At 36.2% G+C, this 23,551-nt stretch overlaps 1 protein-coding gene across 1 annotated transcript in view; it reads right to left on the reverse strand.

Moving 5' to 3' along the window:
- CERKL (ceramide kinase like) overlaps positions 1-23,551 on the reverse strand; it is a 108,850-nt gene that overhangs the window by 59,301 nt on the left and 25,998 nt on the right. The window contains exon 2 of the mRNA XM_027589575.2: positions 8,837-9,079. Within this exon, the coding sequence (XP_027445376.2) occupies positions 8,837-9,079 (243 nt within the window). The remainder of the gene's footprint in view (positions 1-8,836; positions 9,080-23,551) is intronic.

Genomic DNA, 23,551 nt, shown 5'->3' on the forward strand with positions numbered 1-23,551 from the left:
ATATTTGTAATTCTTGCTACTATAAGGATTTAATGAGATAATTAATAAAAATTCCTTACAAAAGTGGCACATAATGCTTAATAAATGTCAGTTATTATCATTAAGATTTAAAATTTTTAAATGACTTCTCTATAATCTAGTAAAGGAAGAAATGTTAACTTATCTATTTAACAGCATGAAAACTTTATGTAACATATTACTGGAAATATTTAAAGAAATCCTTATTTAGCCTTTGAATACAATCACATGGTAAATTGTGACAAAGCGTACCTAAATGTTTTCTCCAGAGAAGGAATTTAGTAACACAAAAGGCATAGACAAAAGGACTTTTATCTAGCACAAGAATTTGAAATATATCAGAAATAACTTGAGAATATACCTCTTAACCCTATTCTCAAGATACTCTGTCAACGATTGCAGCAGGGATTAATTTTCTTCTATAAAATACCAATTAGTTGTTTTAAAATATAATTATAGTCAATTACATGCAAAAACATATTCCTCCCTTAGGATAAAAGTGCTACAGAGGCCAATAAGAAGCTCTTGGGAAGATGGTCCTGTGTCACTCATGCCAAGTACAAACAACATTATGAGCGTCTTTAGAACTAATTCTAACTTGCCTTCAGCTGAGGGAGTAATGGTTATGAATTAGAGCTGATGCTAGTAAGAAAGAAACTTCAGGGGGCAAGAGAAACTTGGTATGCTTCTGTCAGTCTTTACCAGGGTCTTGTAAACCAATCCCAAGGTAAGAGTCTTGGAAAATAAGTGATAATCTTATATTACTCAGGAATAGGTATTGGCTAAGCTTTAAGAATATTTAACATAGCAAGAATAAGAAATACCTATAATTAATCCCTGCAAAGACACCTTTATAAGTGTGGAGTACAGTTTTACATATGTTCATTAAACCAAACTTTTGTTCAGATCTTTGACATGGTTTTTGGCCCTCACAACACATTAAAACCTCAAAGATCTTAAGAACACTGATGTTTGATCCACTGAGACCAGTTTAATCAGAACCTCTGGATTCTCAGAATCAGGAATAGCCAAGTCCTAAGGAGAATGAATCTTGTTAAAAATGAAATTCATACATATATGCCATAGCAAAGATGTTATCTTTTTCAATTGCACCCTATTCTTTTATGTTCTTAATTTTTTTTTTTCTTTTAGAGGTGGAGAGGGGCAGAGGGAGAGAATCTTAAGCAGGCTCCATACCGGGTGTGGATCCAACACAGGGCCCAATCTCACAACGCTGAGAGATCACAACCTGAGTCAAAAATCAAGAGTCAGACGCTGGGGCACCTGGGTGGCTCAGTTGGTTAAGCATCTGCCTTCAGCTCGGGTCATGATCCTGGAGTCCCGGGATCAAGCCCCGAGTTGGGCTCCCTGCTCATTGGGGAGCCTGCTTCTCCCTCTCCCTGTGCTGCTTCCCCTGTCTGTACTCTCTCTGTCAAATAAATAAAATCTTAAAAAAAAAAAGTGAGACGCTTAACTGAGCCACCCAGATGCCCCTAATACTTTTTTTTTTTATCATTTTTAATGTACTTACTTCATATTCTCTGCTTATTCTAGCATGTGAAGTTCTTGTGGGGGGGGTCTACGGCTCAAGTTTGTTATGCCTGGGGACTCTTGTTCACAGTGATTTTTTTTTTATACTACTAATCACTGGAATAAAACAATGGCTCAAAAATGTCAAACTGATTGAAGATAAATAGTATTTTTTCCTGTACATTAAGCAAATTTTGCATGAGCCCAGTGTTTCCATACATTTATGTTTTCAGTTAGAAATCTGATGAAACTGGAGGCTGGTTCAAAAAGATTTTCTTTTTTATATGTTAATATCCCTTGAAGAGCTAAGTGGTATGACTAATCATTAAGAATTTAATGAAAACTAGGTTAATTTCACTGTTTTTCTCTGAAGGTCCAGCTAGAAAGCAATAAAAAGTTCAAGAAAGAGAAAGAATTCCCAAACTTTGAAGTAAACTTTTTAAACCTAATTTCAGTCTTTGATTCGATAAAATATATTTTCCCTTTCTACAAATTGATTTGTAAGCAATATATAAAGTTATAGAAAGGAAAAATACATTAAAGTGTATATTTAATAAGTAAGTTTTACTGAAAAGAATAAAATTACATGGGCAGTCTCTGAGAGTTCCAAATCTATGGTTGCCATAGTGAATGTATATTCTGGTAGCTCAAAGACATCAGGTCTCTGTGTGCCCAGCAGTCAGCAAAACAGACATGCACGACAGGTTAAAAATGCTTTGAGGTTATCATCCCCAGGGATGACTGAATCAGAGATTTCCCAGTGCTTTAGTTTTGGAAGCTTTCTTCAAACAAAGCCTTATTCAGTCCCACTAACTATAAAACATAAATTCGGAGCTACACTTGCCCAAGGTTAATGATAGGTGCAGGTGGACTCCCATCCAGGAGGCAAATCCTGGGTAATGGGGTGGTTTGAAGAGCTCAGTTTAAACCACTACAGAGAGCAGATATCACATGACTTTTGTTGGACAGAGTACTTCCAGTGAGACTGGACTTTGATATTTACATACAAATAAATTGATACATATTTAATCAGCATCTATATAATTTTAACATATATTGATAGTAAAAACATATTCAAGAGTGACAGGCATAATCTTGATGTCCTACTCAACTGGTCATAAAACAGTCTTAAATTATATTTTTAGTGCTTCACAAGAGAAACTATCCATATTTCAGACATGCCTTTGCAGAAAATAACTTATCCCTAAGGAGACAAGTGTTGCCAATTCAAATAGCGCACAATGAAATGTCTGAAGCTATCATACATTTGATATATAACTGCTTATTTTTAAATAATCATTATGTTGATCTTCAGTTTATTTTTCCTTATAAGTACATCATTTGGCAGCATATCCAAGTAAAACTTCCTATCATTCTGTTCTCCTCTTAACAAAAATTCTGCCTGATTCATGATAACATAATGGATATAGTTCAGAATAAAAAAAAAATTTTTCACCATAATTCTCTTACACAAGACAACATGAATATTAAACAAAATCTATGTTTTAGGAAGCCCTGGCTTTTGCTATCAAAGAAAGCATCCTTTGAAGACCAACATTATGATCCCGCAGGAAACAAATTTGACATTTGGGGGAAACTAGGGGAAATCACTCTTCTTAGGAATAAAAAACAAGCATTTAAGTAATTTTTCCATTTTCTCTATTTTTCATAGCTGAAAACTGAGGGAGGCTGTTGAAATAGAGAGCAGGCTGTTACATTACAAGGGCAAAATGTACTCAATTAAATATGGCTTATTGGGACGCCTGGGTGGCTCAGTCAGTTAAGCATCTGTCCTCGGCTCAGGTCATGATCCCAGGGTCCTGGGATTGAGTCCCACATTGGGCTCCTCAAGGAGCCTGCTTCTCCCTCTGCCTGCTTCTGTCTCTCTCTCTCCGATAAATAAATAAAATCTTAAAAAAATATATGGCTTATTTATATTTGCCTACTTCATGAAATTAGCACTTAGAAATGGAATGGAAAAATATAAGATCAGAAGTAACCCCCAACCAGATATGTGCTAAAAATGCCTCAGTTAATTGTCTCTGGGTAACTATTAAATATTACAAATAAATTAGCAAAACCTAAATATAACAACAAAATTCAATGGTCCTATTTTAGAGCAGGTTTGTTTTTGTTTTTAGACCATGACTTCTGTTTTGTTGTTCTGGCTTTTGTCTCCTCTGCCTTTTTATTTTTCCTGTTTTGTTGTTCTGGCTTTTGTCTCCTCTGCCTTTTCATTTTTTTTCTTTAGAGAGAGAGAGAGAGAGAGAGAGAATGCATGAGCCAGGCAGAGGTGGGGTGGGGGGTGGCACAGGGAAAAGAGAATCTTAAACAGGCTCCACGCACAGCCGGAGCCCACCTGGGGGCTCAACTCAAGACCCCGAGATCATAACCTGAGCCAAAATCAAGAGTCAGATGCTTAACCAGCTGAGTCACCCAGGCACCCCTTCTCTATTTTAATATATGAGTATCACCCAAGATTCTGTATTTAGTATCTGCTTTTTTTTTAATTCCTTACTACTTCTTACAAGCTTTCATCATGCCCATCACATCAACTCTTCTTTACCTCCTCATGTATTCCTCTCAAAACACCAGCCTACTAAATATCTCCAACAGGATATGTAATATATCCCAAATGTGTCTTGAACAGAACATCTTTCCTTCAAATCAACGAGTGTTCTGATTTCACTGTTCTCTTTAGGACACTACATTCTCCAAGTTACTTGGTCATGAGACTTCAAAAAAAAATTTTTTTAATCTTTTTCCTTACTTCTTCAACCTTCTGCTAAGTCCTCCACTGGAGATGAACCAGTTCACTCCTATAAACTTGTTCAGTTCTGAGTGGCCCTGAACATCACCTGAGGGGTACTTTTATTCTTTTTTGTAGGGTACCTGTCAGAAAGCCTATGTATATGGGGGTACCTGGGTGGCTCAGTCAGTTAAGTGGCTGACTCTTGATTTTGGCTCAGGTCACGGTCTCAGAATCACGGGATTCAGCCCAGCATCGGACTCTGTGCTGGGCGTGGAGCCTACTTAAGATTCTCTCTCCCTCTGCCCCTTCTTTCTCTCTCTCCCCTCCTCCAAAAAAAAAAAAAAAGCCTATGAATATGCTTTAAAGTATAGGTTATAGTTTCTAAAGAAAAGGTTGGCTCTGGGTCCAGAGAAGCTTGTAATTCACCATTTCCAGGAAACCCAAATATGCAGAGACTGGGTCACACCCTAATTGAATAAAAATTAACATGGCCAGGGCACACATATGCTTTATTTAAAGGTTGTGCATGTTTATCTTTGTATCACACATATAAAAAAAGCAGAAAAAAACTATTAAATTACTTTCACCACAGTAACTATATGTTAGGCTTATCAGTGACGATATACTAGCCTTATTCAACTGCATTTTTTAAAGATTTTAATTTCTGAATGAATGATCAATGGTGATGCTCCCTATTGGTCTGTTCATATTTTCCTCTCTGTCTCCCAGAGCAAGAGTGCTCTACACAGCATATATCTCATTCATTTTTGTATTCCCAGCAATTAACACAAGGCCTGATACAACATGTGTGTTGGATGAATTAACCTAATATTGCCTATTAGTCAATAAAGTTATGGTGACTTTTCTATTACTAAGAATTAAAAAAGATACTGTGCTTAACTGTGTTTTAAAATCCTGAAATGTAAGAGGACTTATTTTCAAATAAAAATTGAAAGAGTTTTAAGACTCCCTTTTTATAAATATAAATGTAAATATAAATATAAACCTTGGTCACTTTTTGTCTAGGTCTTAAAACTTCAAGTATTTGGGAGTTGCCTTTTTCTTCCTTCTAGTGTTGCCTATTTGTTCTTTCCTCAAAAATTCATCACATCTTGGCACCTGGGTGGCTCAGTCATTAAGCGTCTGCCTTTGGCTCAGGTCATGATCCCAGGGTCCTGGGATGGAGCCCCGCATCAGGCTCCCTGCTCTGCGGGAAGCCTGCTTCTCCCTCTCCCACTCCCCCTGCTTGTGTTCTCCCTCTCTCTTTGTCTCCCTCTGTCAAATAAATAAATAAAATCTTTAAAAAAAATTCATCACATCTGTTTCATTGCTCCAGTTCAAAATATAAATATGAATATTTGAAAATAATTCTTAATATCCAAATATACTACAATTCTAATTGTAAGATGAATTAGATTAAAGGAAAAACTAGCTGAGGCTTTTAATGTTTTCTTCACATTTATCTTCACAGAAAAAAAAAAGGGGGTAGGGGGGAGATGTAGAAGACTGGCAGGAAGTAAATTCCACTTGCTGATTAAACACATCATTCAAAATAAATCCATATAAAAATGTATTTTTTTTAAATCTGATCTTGCCACAGAACCAGTTAAAAGCAAGGTCTGGGAACTTAAAATAGTGATGTCTAACATTCAAACATACGTCATTTATATTTTTATGATGTACATTTCTATGTATTGCCCTCTTCTACCCCCACCCTAAATTTAAGTCAAGTCTCGTGCAAACACAAATTCCTTTTAAAAAACTGGAAATCAGCAATCACCATCTGCCAATCCTGATGCAGTGTAGCAGGGAATAGGGACAGTGAGCGTGAGACAGGAGGATAATCCAAAGTAGACCCAACTCTGCAAATCAGAGCGGGAGAGGACCAGGAAGAACAATCACCCTCATTCCCTCCGAAAGACACAGGCCCCCCATCCACTTCTGGAATGAGGCTTGAGCCAATTGTGCTGGTCTCTCAGTTGATAGGCACGGCACGTTAATAAGCACACGAATTACGTGGATTTGCAAGTGTAAAAAATATATATATATAATATATATACATATATGTATAGATATACATACATATATAATATATATACACATATATATTATATATATTACAGTTTTAGAACGTTTTTCTTGAGATATAGATATAGATATACATAATACACACACACACACATACACACACACACACACACAGTTTTAGGTTACAGATATATATAAAACTGTAACCTTAAAAAGGAAATGTTGGTATAATATAAAGTTTGGTAGAGATATTTGGAGTTGTAACCATGCATTTGTACCTAATGAAATCGACACAGGAATGTCTTTGCGGGGCATGGAGATGAGGAGGAACTGCTCCTCCTACAAGACTTGCTAAGGCCACTTGGGGGCAAAGTTATTCATTCAGACCGTCTTGGTTGGGTTCCTTTATTAGAGGATTTCAACCCTGTTTTGTATGTTTGCATTGGTTGATTTCAACTGTCAGTCTATTTGTTTGAATCAGCAAAATCACTGTCCTGCAGGAAACTTGCCAGAGAATATGACCTCATATATTTCACAATCTCCAACTCTTATCAAAATCATTTTTTTGTTTTTTTCTATTTTTTACTTTTTTTAGGGTTTTTTTCCCCAACTCTTCACAAAATCAAAGTTACAAAAAGTAACATTCCCTGAAGATTAAATCCTAAAAGATACATAAATTTATTCATCTCTGTAATTTTCCTAGATTTTAATCCTAGACCAAACCAAAACTTCATTCATTAAGCTGGAAAAATATTTGGGCAGTGTTTTTTGTTCTGTGTGTGTACATGTGGTCTGTTTTGTTTCGATAAGCCTCTCTACTCCTATAAAACTGCTTTTGCTAAATTGAGCTTTGTTGTGCTGTCCTCTGCTTATTATTGGTTTTATGGGTGCGACACATGCAGCAAGTTGCCTCTTAGGTCACTCTGCCAGCCCTTCATAAGCCCCATGGCAGAAAATTTTTTCAGACCCTCAGTGAAAGGAAGAGCTTTGCCTCTCCTAATCAAATGGCTTTCTTATTTTATAGAACATGAGTCTCATGAGTACCTCCTGCACAAAGAAATTTAATTCTACTGAACTTACTAATTTTTTCATTTTCACTTAAACGTTTTAGAATCTCTTCTCACATGAATTTAAAATAAAACACTATAAAAAACCCACTGTTAAAGTGGAATGCTTTTAGTTAAATATATATATTCACCGTTTCCAAAAACATGAACTCTACTATGGCCTCTGTCGTTTCCTGCCTTCTTAAAAGAATCAGCTCACCTTGAAGGTCCCAGGGGAGCTAACAAGGAAGCATGGGTTACTTAGTAACAGGGTCTCCTAGATTTAATATGTCACTTCAGCGCCTGTCTATGGGCATAACCTTATCAGTTGGTTGCCTTTGGCCAGCTTGGGTCCTCGGTCTTCTTGATCAATGATGCCTGGCCTGCAACTTTCTAACATCATCACGTGGCTGCTCTTTATCTGGCACCCCGCTCTGCCCTGTGTCACCTTACACCAAACTGCACCATCAACTACACCAGCTGCCTCTACTCTGATCCATCTGGCAAACAGAAAGAAATGGGCTGAAAGGAAACAAGATTTACAAATGTATGAGAAAAAAAAAAAATCAATCCTGAAACTCAGTTGATTATATTTTAACTAGGTATGTTCTAGAAATCTAAATTGCATGTTTGTATTCATGCATTTTATTTAGTATGTAAAATATAAATGTCATTTAGGAATTTCAGATACACTAAATTCATTATGATATAATATTTTTAGTACATATATTCTCTGTCCTCTGGATATTAACCTTTAGAAAAATCAACCCTTATAGAGACAAACTGTTGTCCTCAAGCCACCCAGTACATATACACACTTACCATCAGTACATATGTGGAAGGAAAATAATTCTAATAGAAGCTCAAGAGACAGGAACAGAAAAATAAGTATGCTTTCAAAAACAATTCAACTGAACTAAATTACTTTAGAACTGTGTTATTTCAGATTATCAAACCTTCTTCATGGAAGTGGTCATTCAAAAGAATTACTGCCCAACTCATTCTAAGGGCCTAGCTTTAGCCTGATACCAAAAGCCAGATAAAAGATACAAGGAAGAAAAAAAAAAACAGAAAAACTACACACCAACATTGCTTATGAATACTGATATAAAAACCCTCAAGAAAATACCAGCAAACCAAGTTCAGTAACATATTAAAAGGATTATATACCATGATCAAGTAGGATTTATTTCTGGAATGCAAGGATGGCTCAACATACCAAAATCACTGTAATATACCACATCAACAGAATGAGGGGGAAAAAAATATCATCACAACCGATGTAGAAAAAACGGATACCAAATTCAATTTTCATGATAAAAACACTCAGCGAACTAGGAAAAAAAAAACAATCTTCACATAATCAAGGATTGCTGTACTCATAAATACAGTATCATGTTCAGATTAATAACCTACAGCAAGTAAACTAGACTCATTAAAAATTCCCATGAAGAGTACTTACCTGCCAAAATTTTCTTGAATTGTTTAAACCATACGTCACAGTGGTCTTCACTTAAATTAATAAGATCAAGCGTAGAATCTTTTAATTTATTTTGGTCCTTTTTCAAACAAATGAAGAGTGTGATACCTAATAAAGTACCATTTCCCTGCTGCTTAGCAGAATAACGTCGTTTCAGTTTGACAGAGAATATGTCCTTGACTTCAATAAATTCTTCTTTACGTTGAACATCATACTTGGAGTCACCTGAAAAAAAATTAAGTTTTCCAATCAAAACCATTGTGTCCGTATCTTCTATGTATGAATAACAAAAGTGAAAACCCACAAGATCTTTATCACGATTAATTTTACTGTGTTTTGTGTCAATTCCTGTGTGAGTTGGGGAGGGAAGAAAAGAAAAATTGGGTCTATTTTCCCAAGAATGAAAAAAGAGAAAATGGCATTGAGTCCCTGTCATGTTGATGTCCCAGGACATTCAAAACCTGAAGATATTCAACAGAAGAATTTCAAGAACTTAAACAAAGCAACATTTCAATAATAGTAAATTAGCATTATGCAAGATGCTCCTTGGCCCTCACAGGGACAGGAAAAAATAACAGGAAGAAGACAATTCCCTAACAGAAGTGAGTTTATAACAATTATGTAAGGCAAAGTGTAAGGAAAAGGGTACATACATTTCAGGTAAAGTAAAACATGTAAAAAGGAAGCAGAGTAAGATTCCTGTATGAAACACTGTGAATCCCTGCCAGTCTAGAAAGATCGATCCACTCGAATGTTACCACAGTCAGATTATATTTTAGAGTGCGATGAAATTTTACTGGCTATGTTTAACCACAGGTCAGAAAACATGTTTTGTGGTAAAAGACCATTTCAATGGACTCTCAAAGTAGGCGTGTTTTATACTTTTATAGAGTACTTCTAAAATTTCTACCCTGGCCAACACGGAATCACAGGGACTGGTTAACTTTCTGCCTGAAATAACTAAAATGGTGTGCAGGATACGTGAAACATGGAGGTAGCCCAGGTCAGTGGTCTCTGAGAGAGGGCAAACACAGGCACCCCAGAAGCGCCCCAGGCTACTGCCTAGAGAGGGTTTCCAGGCCACCATGTACGTAGGGAGCCCTGGTGGAGTCTGGTTGTCTCTGTGGGTGAAGCAGGAAGGAGGAGTCCAGGAAAGCCACAATGACTGAGTTCACTAGGCCAATTACTGGAGAGGAGAAAACTGCAGGGAAGTGAATTCTGCAGAGGTCCCCCTTGAATCTTCAGCTGAGTATATATGGCATATGTGAGAGGCCAGGGAGAGAGAACTACCCTAAGGACTAAAGAAAACAATGCTCAGAGATCACACCAGCGTTCCCATCAGCCAAAGTGGAAGAATATTGAAATTTGTGAGACATTGAGGGGAGTATTTGAGAGAGTATTGTCTCCTTAGTGAGCTAACTAAAGTTCACTCTGATTCCACCTAACAAAGCTTGAAAGCAAACCTCAAGAGGATTAAACTGTTTCTGAGTAACTTAACTACATCCTAGAATAAAGCTCAAGACTATTTATAGGGATATAAAAATATTCACCAACTTTACACAGAATTCACAATCTCTTTCCTTCAGTCAAAAATCACTCAATCAAAAAAGCAGGGCACCTGGGTGGCTCAGTTGGTTAAGCATCTGCCTTTGGCACAGGTCATGTTCTTGGGGTCCTGGGATGGAGCCCTACATGGGGGCCTGCTTCTCTCTCTCCCTCAGCCCCTCCCTCCCCTGCCCCCCAGCTCGTGCTCTCTCTCAAATAAATAAATAAATAAATAAATAAATAAATAAATTCTTAAAAAAAAAAAATCACAATGCATGCATGGAGTGCCTGGGTGGCTCAGTCGGTTGAGCATCCAGCTATTTCAGCTCAGGTCATGATCTCCTGGGTCACGAGATGGAGCCCCATGTCAGGGTCTGCGCTCAGCAGGGAGTCTGCTTGCCGATTCTCTCCCTCCGCCCCCCTCCACTTGCACTTGAGCCCTCTCTCAAATACATCTTTAAAAAAAAAATCATAATGCATGTAAGAAAGCAGGAAAAAAATGACCCATAGTAAGAGAAGAAAAAGTCAATAGAAGCTGATGCAGAGAGAATCGCAGGGCAGAGAAGCCACACAAGGCCCTCCCTCAGCTCCCCTACTCCTTTCTCAGACACCCTCTTCTCCATTGGAGCAAGGACTTCAGGTGCCTAAGGAAGTTGCTTCCCTGCATTCTCAGAGTGGGCCTCTCCCAACCATTCTGCAAACTATGTCCAACTGTTCCTAAAGCACACATACCATGGAAAAAGAAACAAGCCCTTTTCTCAGTGTTCTGGTGGTGGGATAAGGTGAACCCCAAGTCAATTTGTTGGGCCTGTCATTTCCTTAGAAAGCTCAGGCTTCAAGTCTGTGTATGGTGCACTTCCACTGTCACCCAGGGACATATGGCCAGGGTCCCTGCAACACCTGGGAGGGACAAGGAGATCTTACATCCTTCTACTACCTTCAAGGATGAAAGGAAGCAGCCTTGTCAAAGGTGCTCCTTCCAGGCTAATCTTGTAATATTGATTATGACCTTGTCTCTCACACAAACTTAATTTTTTTATGTAATATAACATACAATAAGAGCTCTAAGGAAGGATGAAAGGAAACCAAGAACCATTGAGGGAAAGAAAAAAATGGAAGGGATGAAATAAAGTCCTCTTTTCACTGGAAAACCTATATTATAATCTGAATTGTTTACCGTGTGTGAGCTTTACTTTGGCAGTAAACAATTCAGTGACTGTTCTAATTTAAAGCCTCTTGTAAATTGAAAATTTAAAGATACTACACCAACATCCAAGATAAAACTTAGTAGTAAAAACCAGAATAATTTCTGGAAACAGTACAGGAATACTTATTATCACTCTTACTATTCCCAGTTATTCTGGTCAATACTATATGAAAGAAAAAGACAATGGTGGTGGAAGGGGCTGTAGGGAGACTAGAATCGTAACTTTTTACAGATGATACCACAATATGTTTGCAAAATCCACAAGAATCTATTTAAAATCACTAGGTCTAATAAGAATACCCAGTAAGAAAGCTGGTTACAAATATATCAATACCCAGGAAGAAGGCAGAATGGGGATAAAGAGATCCCATGCCAGATAGCATATTATACCTAGGAATAAATTCAGCAAAATGATCCTGGACTTGTGTGGGGGGGAAATGCTATTCCAAACATACTGAGAAACAAAGAACAGAATAAATGGAGACCTATTAAGTTTTGAGATTACATTTTTTCCATGCCAGTATTCTCAGTATTAAATAACTACCTATAATGCTATTCCAACCAAAATCTCAATGGTATTTTCTTTGATGTAAGGGGCAAGGAACCTAATCAAATGATTTGCAAATCTTCTTGTAATAAATGTATTATATTAATGAAGAAAATGTTTTAAAAATACAGTAATGAGGGGGGAGTATATGTGTGATCAGATATTAATATTTTGTAAAGCTGCAATAATTAAAACATCTAGGAATAGATAAAAGAATGGTTCAAAGAAACTTGTATACATTTAAAAAGTCACTAATGGGATAAAGGTGGCATCTAAGCTCAATGGGAAATATTCAGTAAAAGGTGATTTAGAACAGGTTAATCTTTTGAAAAGGAAAAAAATAGAACCCTATTTCATAATATAGACCAGTATTTCTAGATTAGAAAGAACTTTATATAACCATAAATTAGTAAAGCCCTAAGAGTGACAGTAAAGCAGACATACAGAGACTGAGAGACTTCACATAAAAATTATTCAATGCCTACCTGAATCTAATAAAACACCGTATGTTAATTATACTTCAATAAAGAAATCATTCCATCGCCTATAAAGACCTAAAGAACCATAAATTGATGTCACAAGCAGAAGCCAACTGGGCAGAAATAACTGCAACACATGACAGTTAAATAATCTATTTAATCAAGAAACAAAACACTTTAGTGGCAAAGTACATAAAAGACCCAAGCAGGCATTTCACAAAAGAAGAAATGCAAATTGACCAATAGACATATGAGAAAGTTCAATCTAATTAGTAATCAAAGAAATGCAAATTAAAACAACAAGATACCAGTTTTTGCCTTTTAGACTGGCACAAGATCAAAAATCATGCTCGATGGTAGGGGTAAAAGGAACCAATCCCAGCACTGGTGGGAATGCAAAAATGGTAACTGCTGGAGAACAAGTTGGGAATATGTATCAAAAGATTTCAAAATGTTAATTGCAGCAGTGTTTATAATAACAGAAATATTTAAAGCAATGTTCCTCTTCAATAGGAGAATGGTTGAATCATAGTTTTCTGCAGCTCATAAATGAGCAAGTCAGAACTCTAGAGACATTCATGGCAAGAGATATGAAGAAGTAGAATAAAAGCCAGGTACAAAGTAATCGGAGGGATTTAATCTCACTTTCATTAAAAAGGAAAAACAAAATCAAGTAGAGAACACACAACAAACTTAATACTGGTTACCTATTAAAGAGAAATATGTGGGTATAAGAGATTAATTTTTTCCTATAAAACTCCGTAACTTCCCTCTCTGTAATCAGCATTACATTTATTATTTTTAAAAAATGTAGAAAAGGAAAAATGCTTTAAAATACGCCTATTTTTGGTCCAGCAATTTACTTTCAGGAATGTACCCTAAGGGAAGAAATAATATGCACAATTTAGCTAAACGAATGCTTCCCCAAGCATTATTTGAGTGAAACTTAGGAACAAACTAAATGAGTAACAGTATTGGTTCTATAAAATCTATTCATATAATAAAATGCTATTCAGCCATTAAAATGTAGAAATCAGACTAGAAAACTGTCTAAAATAGCACATTTCCATTACTGTTTTGTATATATTTATTGAATACATCATGTACGTGTAATATATTTTTCATATGCACATATATGTGAATATGCATATAAAAACTTGGAACAGATTGTGATTTAGTTTGCATATATAAATTTCTAATTTTTCTACAATGAGAATATTTCTGTAATCAATAAAGATGGTTTCCTTTGTTCATCCTTAAATAGTTCCTAATCATGTTACTTGTTTTTTTAAAATTCCATTCCCTTAAAAGGATAGCTAATATTTACTGAGCACATGCTCTATGCCAGACATTGCCCTAAGCCCTTTGCATCTATTATCTTGTTTAATCCTCACAGCAACCCTATGAAGCGGATGCGGTTTCCTAAATTAAAAGAAATTCAGGACAGACAGCTTAAGTAACTTGTCCATGGTCATACATCTGGTAGGGGCAGACCCAAGATTTCAATCCAAGCACTTTGGGGGGTCTTAACCAAAACTCCTTAAGAACACTGGGCCAACATAAACACCTCATCTGACCCTGTGGATCTGTTTTTTAAATCTAGTGAAACCTAAAACACTAGGCAAACTGTCACTGTGTCTCTACCAGCAAGACAATGAATGTGTCCCTTAACAGAGCAGTACTCGATCACAGACTGAGGTGACCTTCGAAGAAACGGGAAGGGAGATTGTAGCAACCAGGAGCTCACAGAGTGAACATTCTCAGAACCCCTGTAACTCTGATCCGTAGTGCCTGCTCTCCTTGCTCAGGCTTCTCATCTCTTTTCCTGCATTTGCCCACAGATTCAAATTTGGGGTTTTTAAGTGAATGGTCTCTTTCCTGAGGTGACTCAAGAAGAGACTAAAAGACCTACAGGTTCAGAGCAAATGTTTACCTTTTATTTGAAAGGAAAAGAAGGATAATTGATCTGTGAATAAAACATTTAACAAATTTCTAACAATAGATGATTGTTCTTCACCCTTCTTTTTCCCAGCAGCTCTATCAGTCTCTCTGGTACCAGTTTCCTACATAGAATTTCTGATCTGTTATTTCTGCAGTGTTAATCATTTACGAAAGTAAATCCGCCCAGTTTTCTAAAATGGGATTCATTTAATTTTGAATATAACCGTTTCCTAACACTTGAAGATGTGTATAGTATTACAGTTTTTACAGAAAACTGTTTTTTCATTCTGAATATGGTCTTCAGGAATAAAACTTGTTAGAATTCTGTGAAATTGAATTTAAACTGTTTTTATTTAAAGGCTTGGAACTGCCTAACTATTGTTTAATCAGACTAATCAGGTATCAGATTAGGTGGTGCTTTTCTAGGTCTTTGTTTTTGAAGTTCTTAAGATACGAGCAGTAGACCAGCTGGCTCTGTGGGACAGCAGAACACTGGTTTCCCAGACTTGAAAGAGAGCGAAAGCCAAAGGTTCCTCAGGTTTCTAGGTGGAAAACCCTGAGGCTAACCCCCCAGTGAAGGCTGAAGGTTCTGGAGATCATCTGATAGGATAAACTGAAAAATCCAAGGTCATTGTGTCTCCTCAATCCCCACTCCAAAACATTTACTCTTTGGGACACACTTAGAATACACAAATATTTATGAGAAATGAGATTAAAGGGAAAAAAACCATTCTGGGAGAGAAGACTATTGCTATGGGTCTATAAAATCGACCACTTCTCTATACCCTTTTGTAGTAATACCTTAAGAATAATTCAGACTCACTTTATTCTTCCCTGTCAACCAGAAAAAATACTGCTTTTTACATATAAACTATTTATAAATTTATAAATGCTAAAAAAAATTGGGGGGGTCCTGTATCTCTGCTTAAATTTTCATCCACAAGAGAGCCGCTTGGATCTGCATGCTAGCCACCTCTGTTATAATACAACCCATTTCCACCACAAATAAAAGCAAGTGTTTTCACAACTGTATGCAAAAGCCACATTTCCATGTACAACCGAACACAGGCAGACTGCATGTACAAGAGGAGGTTAAAAAAAAAAAAAAAAAAAACTTTGGGGCATATATTTTAAATGCAACTTTAATTTTACCTTAATGTTAAGAGACTGCTTTATTGGTGAAAAATTTGGAATAAAACTTCATCCATAAAATAATATCTGATAACAGTAGATAAAAATATAGAAATCCTCTGTATACTTTTCTTCAGGTTATGAAAACATAAACCTTACAGATGACATATAATTTTTCTTTGTGGCATGTGGTTTATTATTTGAAATCTATTGGTTCATTAGTATCATATTGGTTATAGCTAGTTGTTTCAGAACATTAACTGTCCTCTCACATTACTTACAGAGATACTGGGGACCATCTGTTCTTGCAAGGGATTTAAGTATATGTCTATTGGATATCATGCTATTTATTTAATTCAGCACCCACTTCCTATTGTTGTATTTTCTTGGGGGGGAAAAGTCAATTTAATTACAGGGAATAAAGATAACCTCTCCTAGCAGGTTACCCTGTCACCATGAGAGCAAAGCAGGACCTGCTCAGAGTAGGTTACAGTAGTTAACAAGAAGAGTAAAACCAGCAACACTTAAGAATATTTAACAAAGGTTTAACAAAAATAGAACAGTGAATGGCACTTTTAAAAATATTACTGTAAGCCTAGGGCTTGTCTAAATCAATCTTGGCACATCTGTCTGATGCAGACCGTAAACAGGATTAGAGCTGGATTTATCTGCTTGGCGCTAATTGTGCTCACAGTTTCTGCACATGTCCACTCTTTAAAATACTGCCTGAAAAACAGGTCTGCCTGATAGATGGCTCCCACAACATAGTGTATACACACGCTTATGCTATATTAGATGGTTAAGCAATGTGATGTCTAACAATTTTTTTTTGGCTCTTCAGAATTACTTATCTAATCCCCTAATTAAAAATACAAAATTCTGTTTGAATACACCACATACTGAGATAAATCTGTGAAGCAGGGGACCAATAAATTTGAATACACTTTAATTGTAAGAAGAAAACACAATTTAATTGTTAATAATCAGGTTAAACCAGGGTTTAAACAAATAGGGCTGCTCCTGTAGTTTACTGAAAAATCCTCACAATGCATTACTATCCTCAAGAATTATGACATAACATTTGTTAGCCGAGAAAGTTTCTAACACGTACACATATCAAGAGTGACAAGAAATAGCATTCTTATCTAGTAAAAAAAAAAAAAATTATACTGGAAATTTTTAACTTATCATTTACAGGGAGAAATAGAGAAACTGCCAATCCAATATCCAAAAGTCACATTTTTATCACACCAAATAAAAAATTAAAGCTCAATTTCTGTCTGCAGTTTTTTCTACTTATTTTTATCACATGTAAACAGCTTAGATACTTTTAAGAATTTAAGCACCTGGAGATACTTAGGTATTTCTTTTCAGAAATCCAAAATGAACTCATCAGTCAAAAAAATAAAAGTATTTGTCTTTGGTTTGCAGATTTGAAATACAGACGACACGTAATTCCTTATTCAAAGCATTTAATGCCTAGGATACAAAGTGATGTTAGCAATTTTAAATTACTTGGTCTGTTTAATCAATCATGAACACCACATAAAACTGATACTTTAAAAAAGCATAAAATTGAAAATTCAGGTTAACTTCCAATCAAAGACAATTTTCTGTTCTAAAGCTTTACCTTCATATGTAACTTATATCTTGGCGAGCTTGTAGAAATCAGTTTTCCCCTAAATCTCTACCATTATAAAAAGGTATGTCTATACTTTTACTGTTATTTTATATATACAAATAAATCATCAGGAGAAACTGGCAAATTGGGTCAATCATTTCAACACTTAAACCAAAACACCCATCAGCAGTTCTCAATGTAGAGTTTCAGAGGCTCTACAAGGTCAAAATGATTTTTATAATACTACTAAACATGCTAGTTGCCTTTTTCTTTTTTTTTTTAAGATTTATTTATTTGACAGAGAGAGAGCGCGCGCACAAGCGGGGGGAGCGGCAGGGAGCGGGAGAAACAGGATCCCACCGAGCAGGGAGCCCAATGTAGGACTCGATCCCAGGATTCTGGGATCATGACCGGAGTGGAAGGCAGATGCTTAACTGACTGAGCCACCCAGGCGCCCCACTAGTTGCCTTTTTCACCACGTTGGCATCTGCACTGAAGCTGCAAAAGTGGCAAAAACCTCTTGGTGTCAGCATGAATCAAGGCAGTGACACTAACTTTTACCAGTAATTCTTGCATTCTTCACCAAACCTTGAACTCCCAGTTTAAAAATAAAAAGGTCCATTTCACTTAACTGCCCTTGATGAAATAGGAACACTAACTTTTAAAAAAAATCTCTACCCTGGGGGGCACCTGGGTGGCTCAGTGGGTGAATCTCCAACTCTTGATTTCAAGTCAGGTCACGATCTCAGGGTCATGAGTTCGAGCCCAGAGTGAGGAACTGCGCTCAGTAGGGAATCTGCATGAGAGTCTTTCCCTTTCCCTCTACCCCTCCACCCCCTGAACGCAGGCACATACCGTTCGCTCTCTGAAATATTAACAGTAAATAAAGTAAATAAAAATCTCTACCCTGGACTACATTTCTTTTTAGTATTATGTGAGATGAAATGGTAAATATGCATAAAGCAGTTCTGCTACAAATGAAAGTGAGGATTCTCTCCAGGAAAAGCACTTACACAATTTGAGTTGCAGTTGAACTAGCTGGTTTTGTGGAAGACTATTTTTACTTCAAAGATCGACTGGCAGACAGACTATGGTATTCAGAAGTATTTGGCAAACACTTTCTGGGAAATGAGCAAAGTGAGCCAGTCACTCGAGAAAAACAACTAAAAATGTTTGTTGTCAATGACAAAATTCAAGCTTTAGAGCAAAAATGAAAATTTTACAAAACCTGTATCTATGACAATGAGCTTGACAGCTTTCCTATACAAGACTTTTCTCATGAGACTGGTGGTCATATTAATATATCTGATATTTTTTAAATAATGGGTAATATAATGTGTCAACATCTGGCAGCTCTATTTAACTTAGCACATACACCAAATTTTCCATATAACCAGTGCAGGATGTTATAAAATCATGCATGAGTAAAAGATTCATTCAAAGTGCAAGAAAGACCAATACATTTTCAAATAGACTACAAAGGTTCATTAGAATATTTCCAGATTCAACATTATCACTAACCTTAATAAATTGGCACTTAAGTTTTGTTGTAGTTTCAAAGAAGGATAGCCACAATTATCTGAAAACATTAAAATACTTTCCTTCTTCCAAATACGCATCTATGTGAAAATGGATTTTCCTTATAAACTTTAACCAAAACAACATATTCACAGCAGATTGAATGCAAGCACAATCTTGAAAATTCAGCTCTTATATTAAGCATTCTATTAAAGGCAACTAAGTTTTCTATTAAAGACATTTGAAAAAATCTAAGATAATGAAGTGGCATTTTTTTTCATTTTAGAAAATATTCTTAATAAAATATTTTATGCTAAAATGCAATGGATTTATTACTGTTATATTTAATAAATACTTTAAATCTCTAATTCCTAATAAGTACCAATGAGTATAATTTATATAAACAAAAGCTCTTTGTGGCTTTCAATCATTTCAGACTGTAAAGTGATCCTGAGACTGAAAAGCTCAAGAACCCCTGGTCTGTAGTATGGTGAGCATAGGTTTAACCCTAAGAAAATGTAGCCTAAAGATGGCATGATTCATGCATTTCATCTTTAATCACCTTGAATCAAATATCTAAAATACTAGATTATTTTTAGACTCTGCTTCGAGTCCCTATTACATCTGAAACCTAGCAAAATAAAAGTACATTTCAAAATTTCATATTCTATATTTCATATTCATTGATCACATTCTAAAGCAGGCCTTATCACGCAATGTGATTGGGTCTGGTCATCTTCACTTCCGTAGGAGCACTAATGTGCTCCTTTCATTGGGACTATTTATTCCTCAACTTTATGATCTACTTAGATATTTGCCTTTGTATTTTATATCTCCATTTCCATCTCAATTCCCTAGGAAAAACACTTATAAACGGCACCAATATAAAATAGGGCCTTGACATCAAAAACTAAGAAGGTAATAATGTATGGTAACTAATATAATAAAATTAAAAAAATAAAAATAAATAAAATAAAATAGGGCCTGATTCATCTTAACCTCATACTCTATAGTCATTTGGGGGGCATTATCAATTCAGGTATGTGTATCAGTTCATGTGATATACAGTTTATATACATCACACCAGATGGCCTTTGTGCATATACCCCCTGAACCTCAGAAGTATGGTAATTGGTCTTCCTTTTTCTATTCTCAGAAAATCACTTCAACAGTATCTTAATTGTCCTCCTCGTCTCTAATCTCTGTATCCTAGCACCTAGCTCTATGCTTCAGACACGGGCTTGGCTTCCAATAAAAGTTTGTCATTGACTATCTTTACCATCAGTCAGATAATATCTCAGTCATACTGTATGCACTTCAACCTCTGAACATTTGCTCCTTCATTTTCCAGCAAATGGAAGGTCTTCTTGACTCCAGTCTTTTCAAACATTAACCATCTATCAAAGCACATTAACAAACATCCTTCATTTCCCAGTCCCTCTGAGATCCTATGGCCCGGTACACAGTTGAGATTCAGTCACATATCAGAAATTCCTAGCCTACCAGAGTATGAAGGAACAAAGGTCTTTCAAAGCCTTTTAAGAACTTAAGTTATATATTTTTTCATACTAACTAAACGATGGTTCAAAAATGGTAATGGGGGAGGGGGACTGTAATAGTTTAGGCTAAGTGCAAAAGTTTACTATTTCAACATATTTGAACATCTGCTATATTCCAGGCACTTTTGCATGTACGTTAAAGCCACTCTGGAAAACAGTATGGAGGTTCCTCAAAAAGTTAAAAATAGAGCTACCCTATGACCCAGCAATTGTACTACTAGGTATTTATCCAAAGGATACAGAGTGATTCGAAGGGGCACATGCACCCCAATGTTTATAGCAGCAATGTCCACAATAGCCAAACTATGGAAAGACACCAGATGTCCATCGACAGATGAATGGATATAGAAAATGTGGTATATAAATATACAATGGAATATTACTCAGCCATCAAAAAAATGAAATCTTGCCATTTTCAACGATGTGGATAGAACTAGAGGGTATTATGCTAAGCGAAATAAGTCAGTCAGAGAAAGACAAATACCGTATGATTTCACTCATATGTGGAATTTAAGAAACAAAACAGACGAACATAGGGGAAGGGAAGGAAGAATAAGATGAAAGCAGAGGGAGGCAAACCATAAGAGACTCTTTACTACAGGAAATAAACTGAGGGTTGCTGGACGTGAAGTGGGTGGGGGATGGGGTAACTGGGTGACGGGCATTAAGGAGGGCGCTTGGAGTAATGAGCACAGGGTGTTGTATACAACTGCTGAATCACTAAATTCTACCTCTGAAACTAATACGTTAGTTGAATCGACTTCAAATAAAAAATTTTTTTAAATGCTAATATGAATTTGACAATCTCTATGGACAACTGTTTCTATGAGAACAAAAGTTAAGGAGTTTTTCATCTTTCATCGCCTGGAACTTGCTGGGCTTTGGGAATAGAACTATATATATCTGAGCCAGAGTGATAGCTTCTGTTGCCAGTGCCTTAAAAAAGCCTGGGTCTGGACCTTCTGCTTGGTAAAGGCCCTTATATTTCAACTCCCGGACACTTTTTTCTTCTGAGGAGCTCAAAGATTGTCACACCAACTCTGCTTTCACCTCTGCCATTACTATCAATCAACGCCCTACTGTGCAGATCAGATCCCCCATTACCTCACGGTAGTCACAATGAAGCTATATCACATAGCCCTCCAGATGATCTGATGGTTTTGCTACTGAGAGACACTAAGAGGCTCACTTTTATTACCACTCCCATTCAGGTTTACCTTCAAGATGGTCATTATTTGCTCCCAAGATAACAAGAAAATATTCAGAATAACTACTCAAAGTCCAGGGTAACTGAACTTAGCACGTGCGGCTCTGTGTTGTTGGAAGGGAATAGAGCCATTACACAAGAGACTAAGTAGTTATTTTTACTTGATGAAGAGACCCATCCTAGTACCAGAGAGGAAGAAGTTCATCTGAGGAGCCGAGACAGCTCAGTAACAGAATGCCACAATCCTGACCATCCAGAAATGGACTGGAAGAGTTTCACCTGATCGGCCTCCAGGAAATCTGTACTTAAAATCAGTCTACTTTCCTGATGCCAGAAATGGCAGCCCTGTAGTCAAGGAATCACTGCATGTGTGGAAGGAAGGGAATATAAAGAGAAATCGCCAGAAGCTACATATACTAACCGTACAAAAGCAAACTTAAAACAAATACACATATTTAAAATAGCCAAGATATGGACACAACCTAAATGTCCATAGATGGATGACTATAAAGAAAATGTGATACACACAGAATATCGTTCAGCCATAAAAATAAAAAATCTTGGCTTTTGTGACAACATGAATGGACCCTGAGGGCACTGTGCTGAGAAAGGAAATATCAACGACAAATACCACATGATCCCACTTACATGTGGAATTTAAAAAACAAAAACAAAACTGAGCTCATAGACACAAGGAACAGACTGATTACCAGAGGTGGGGGGGTGGGCAAAATGGGGGAAAGGGGGCCAAATGGTAGAAACTTCCAGTTATAAAACAAGTCATGGAGATATAAGGTATAGCGTGGTGACAATAGTAATACTACACTGCATATTTGAAAGCTGCTGAGAGTAGACCTTGAAAGTTCTCAAAACAGAAAAAATGTGTAACTATGTATGGTGATGGACATAAACTAAACTTACTCTGGTGATCATTTCAGGATATATACAAATATCTAATCATTATGTTCTACACCTGAAATTTCTATGTTCTATGTCAATTACATGTCAATAAAAAAACAAATACACATAATCTGAGATTTTCTAAAAATATTGGTAAACCTTCATTCATCTGATAAGGATTTGTAGGCCCTAGATTTAGTGGAGACAAAGGAAAAGTGATACACAATTTTAATATAGCTTATCATGGTTTTATTAAAAATCCAACTAATTTTCAAGACAAAGTTCATGTTTATTTTTAATACGCTAGGCATATAGGGGATATGGCCTTTATTTCACTTTCACTATTAAAAGCAAATAGTTGACAAACATTTGGTTTCTGTTTTGTTTTTGGCATTCAAAAACTTTGGCTAAGTAAATCCAGCGAGAATTGATTCACTAAGAAAAAAATTACAATGAAATTACCTATAAAATGTAGTCAGATTTCCTCATTTATTTTCAGTTGGATGTAAGCAAAATGTAAAGAACAAGTTTAAGTCTTAGTAAACACACACACACTATAAATTATGCTAGTCAGTAGATACCACCTAGGCTTCTATTCACACAAAATATGATCCTCTACCCAATACTTGAAGTAAAAAAAATTTTTAAACTATTTTGGAGTAGAAGTTAGAAGTTAATTTTTTTTTTCCTGAAAAATCTTAAAGTGATTCAGAGTCCAATATGCAAATAAGCTCAATGTTTGACCTCGGTGTTCTACATCTATAGTATTTAACGCAAATGTGTTCCTAATTAAAGAGTTTTAAAATAGTTTCTCCTCCATGCATTTCCTCGTACTATATTTTCTTCCAGATAGTACTACAATAAAAAGGCAAAATTAAAGGTAAAAGAAATTGCTACCTGAGTATAAAAATTTTGGAGAAAAACATTCTAGATCAAGCATATTATATATTTAGCTACACGATATAACATGTAATCAAAGCAAAATAGCTTATGGGATTACAGCAAGCCATCTCCTCTGCGCTGTTCTACTACTGTCAGGTTT

This window comes from Zalophus californianus, chromosome 3 (genome assembly GCF_009762305.2).
Source record: "Zalophus californianus isolate mZalCal1 chromosome 3, mZalCal1.pri.v2, whole genome shotgun sequence".
Classification (NCBI taxonomy): Eukaryota; Metazoa; Chordata; class Mammalia; order Carnivora; family Otariidae; genus Zalophus; species Zalophus californianus.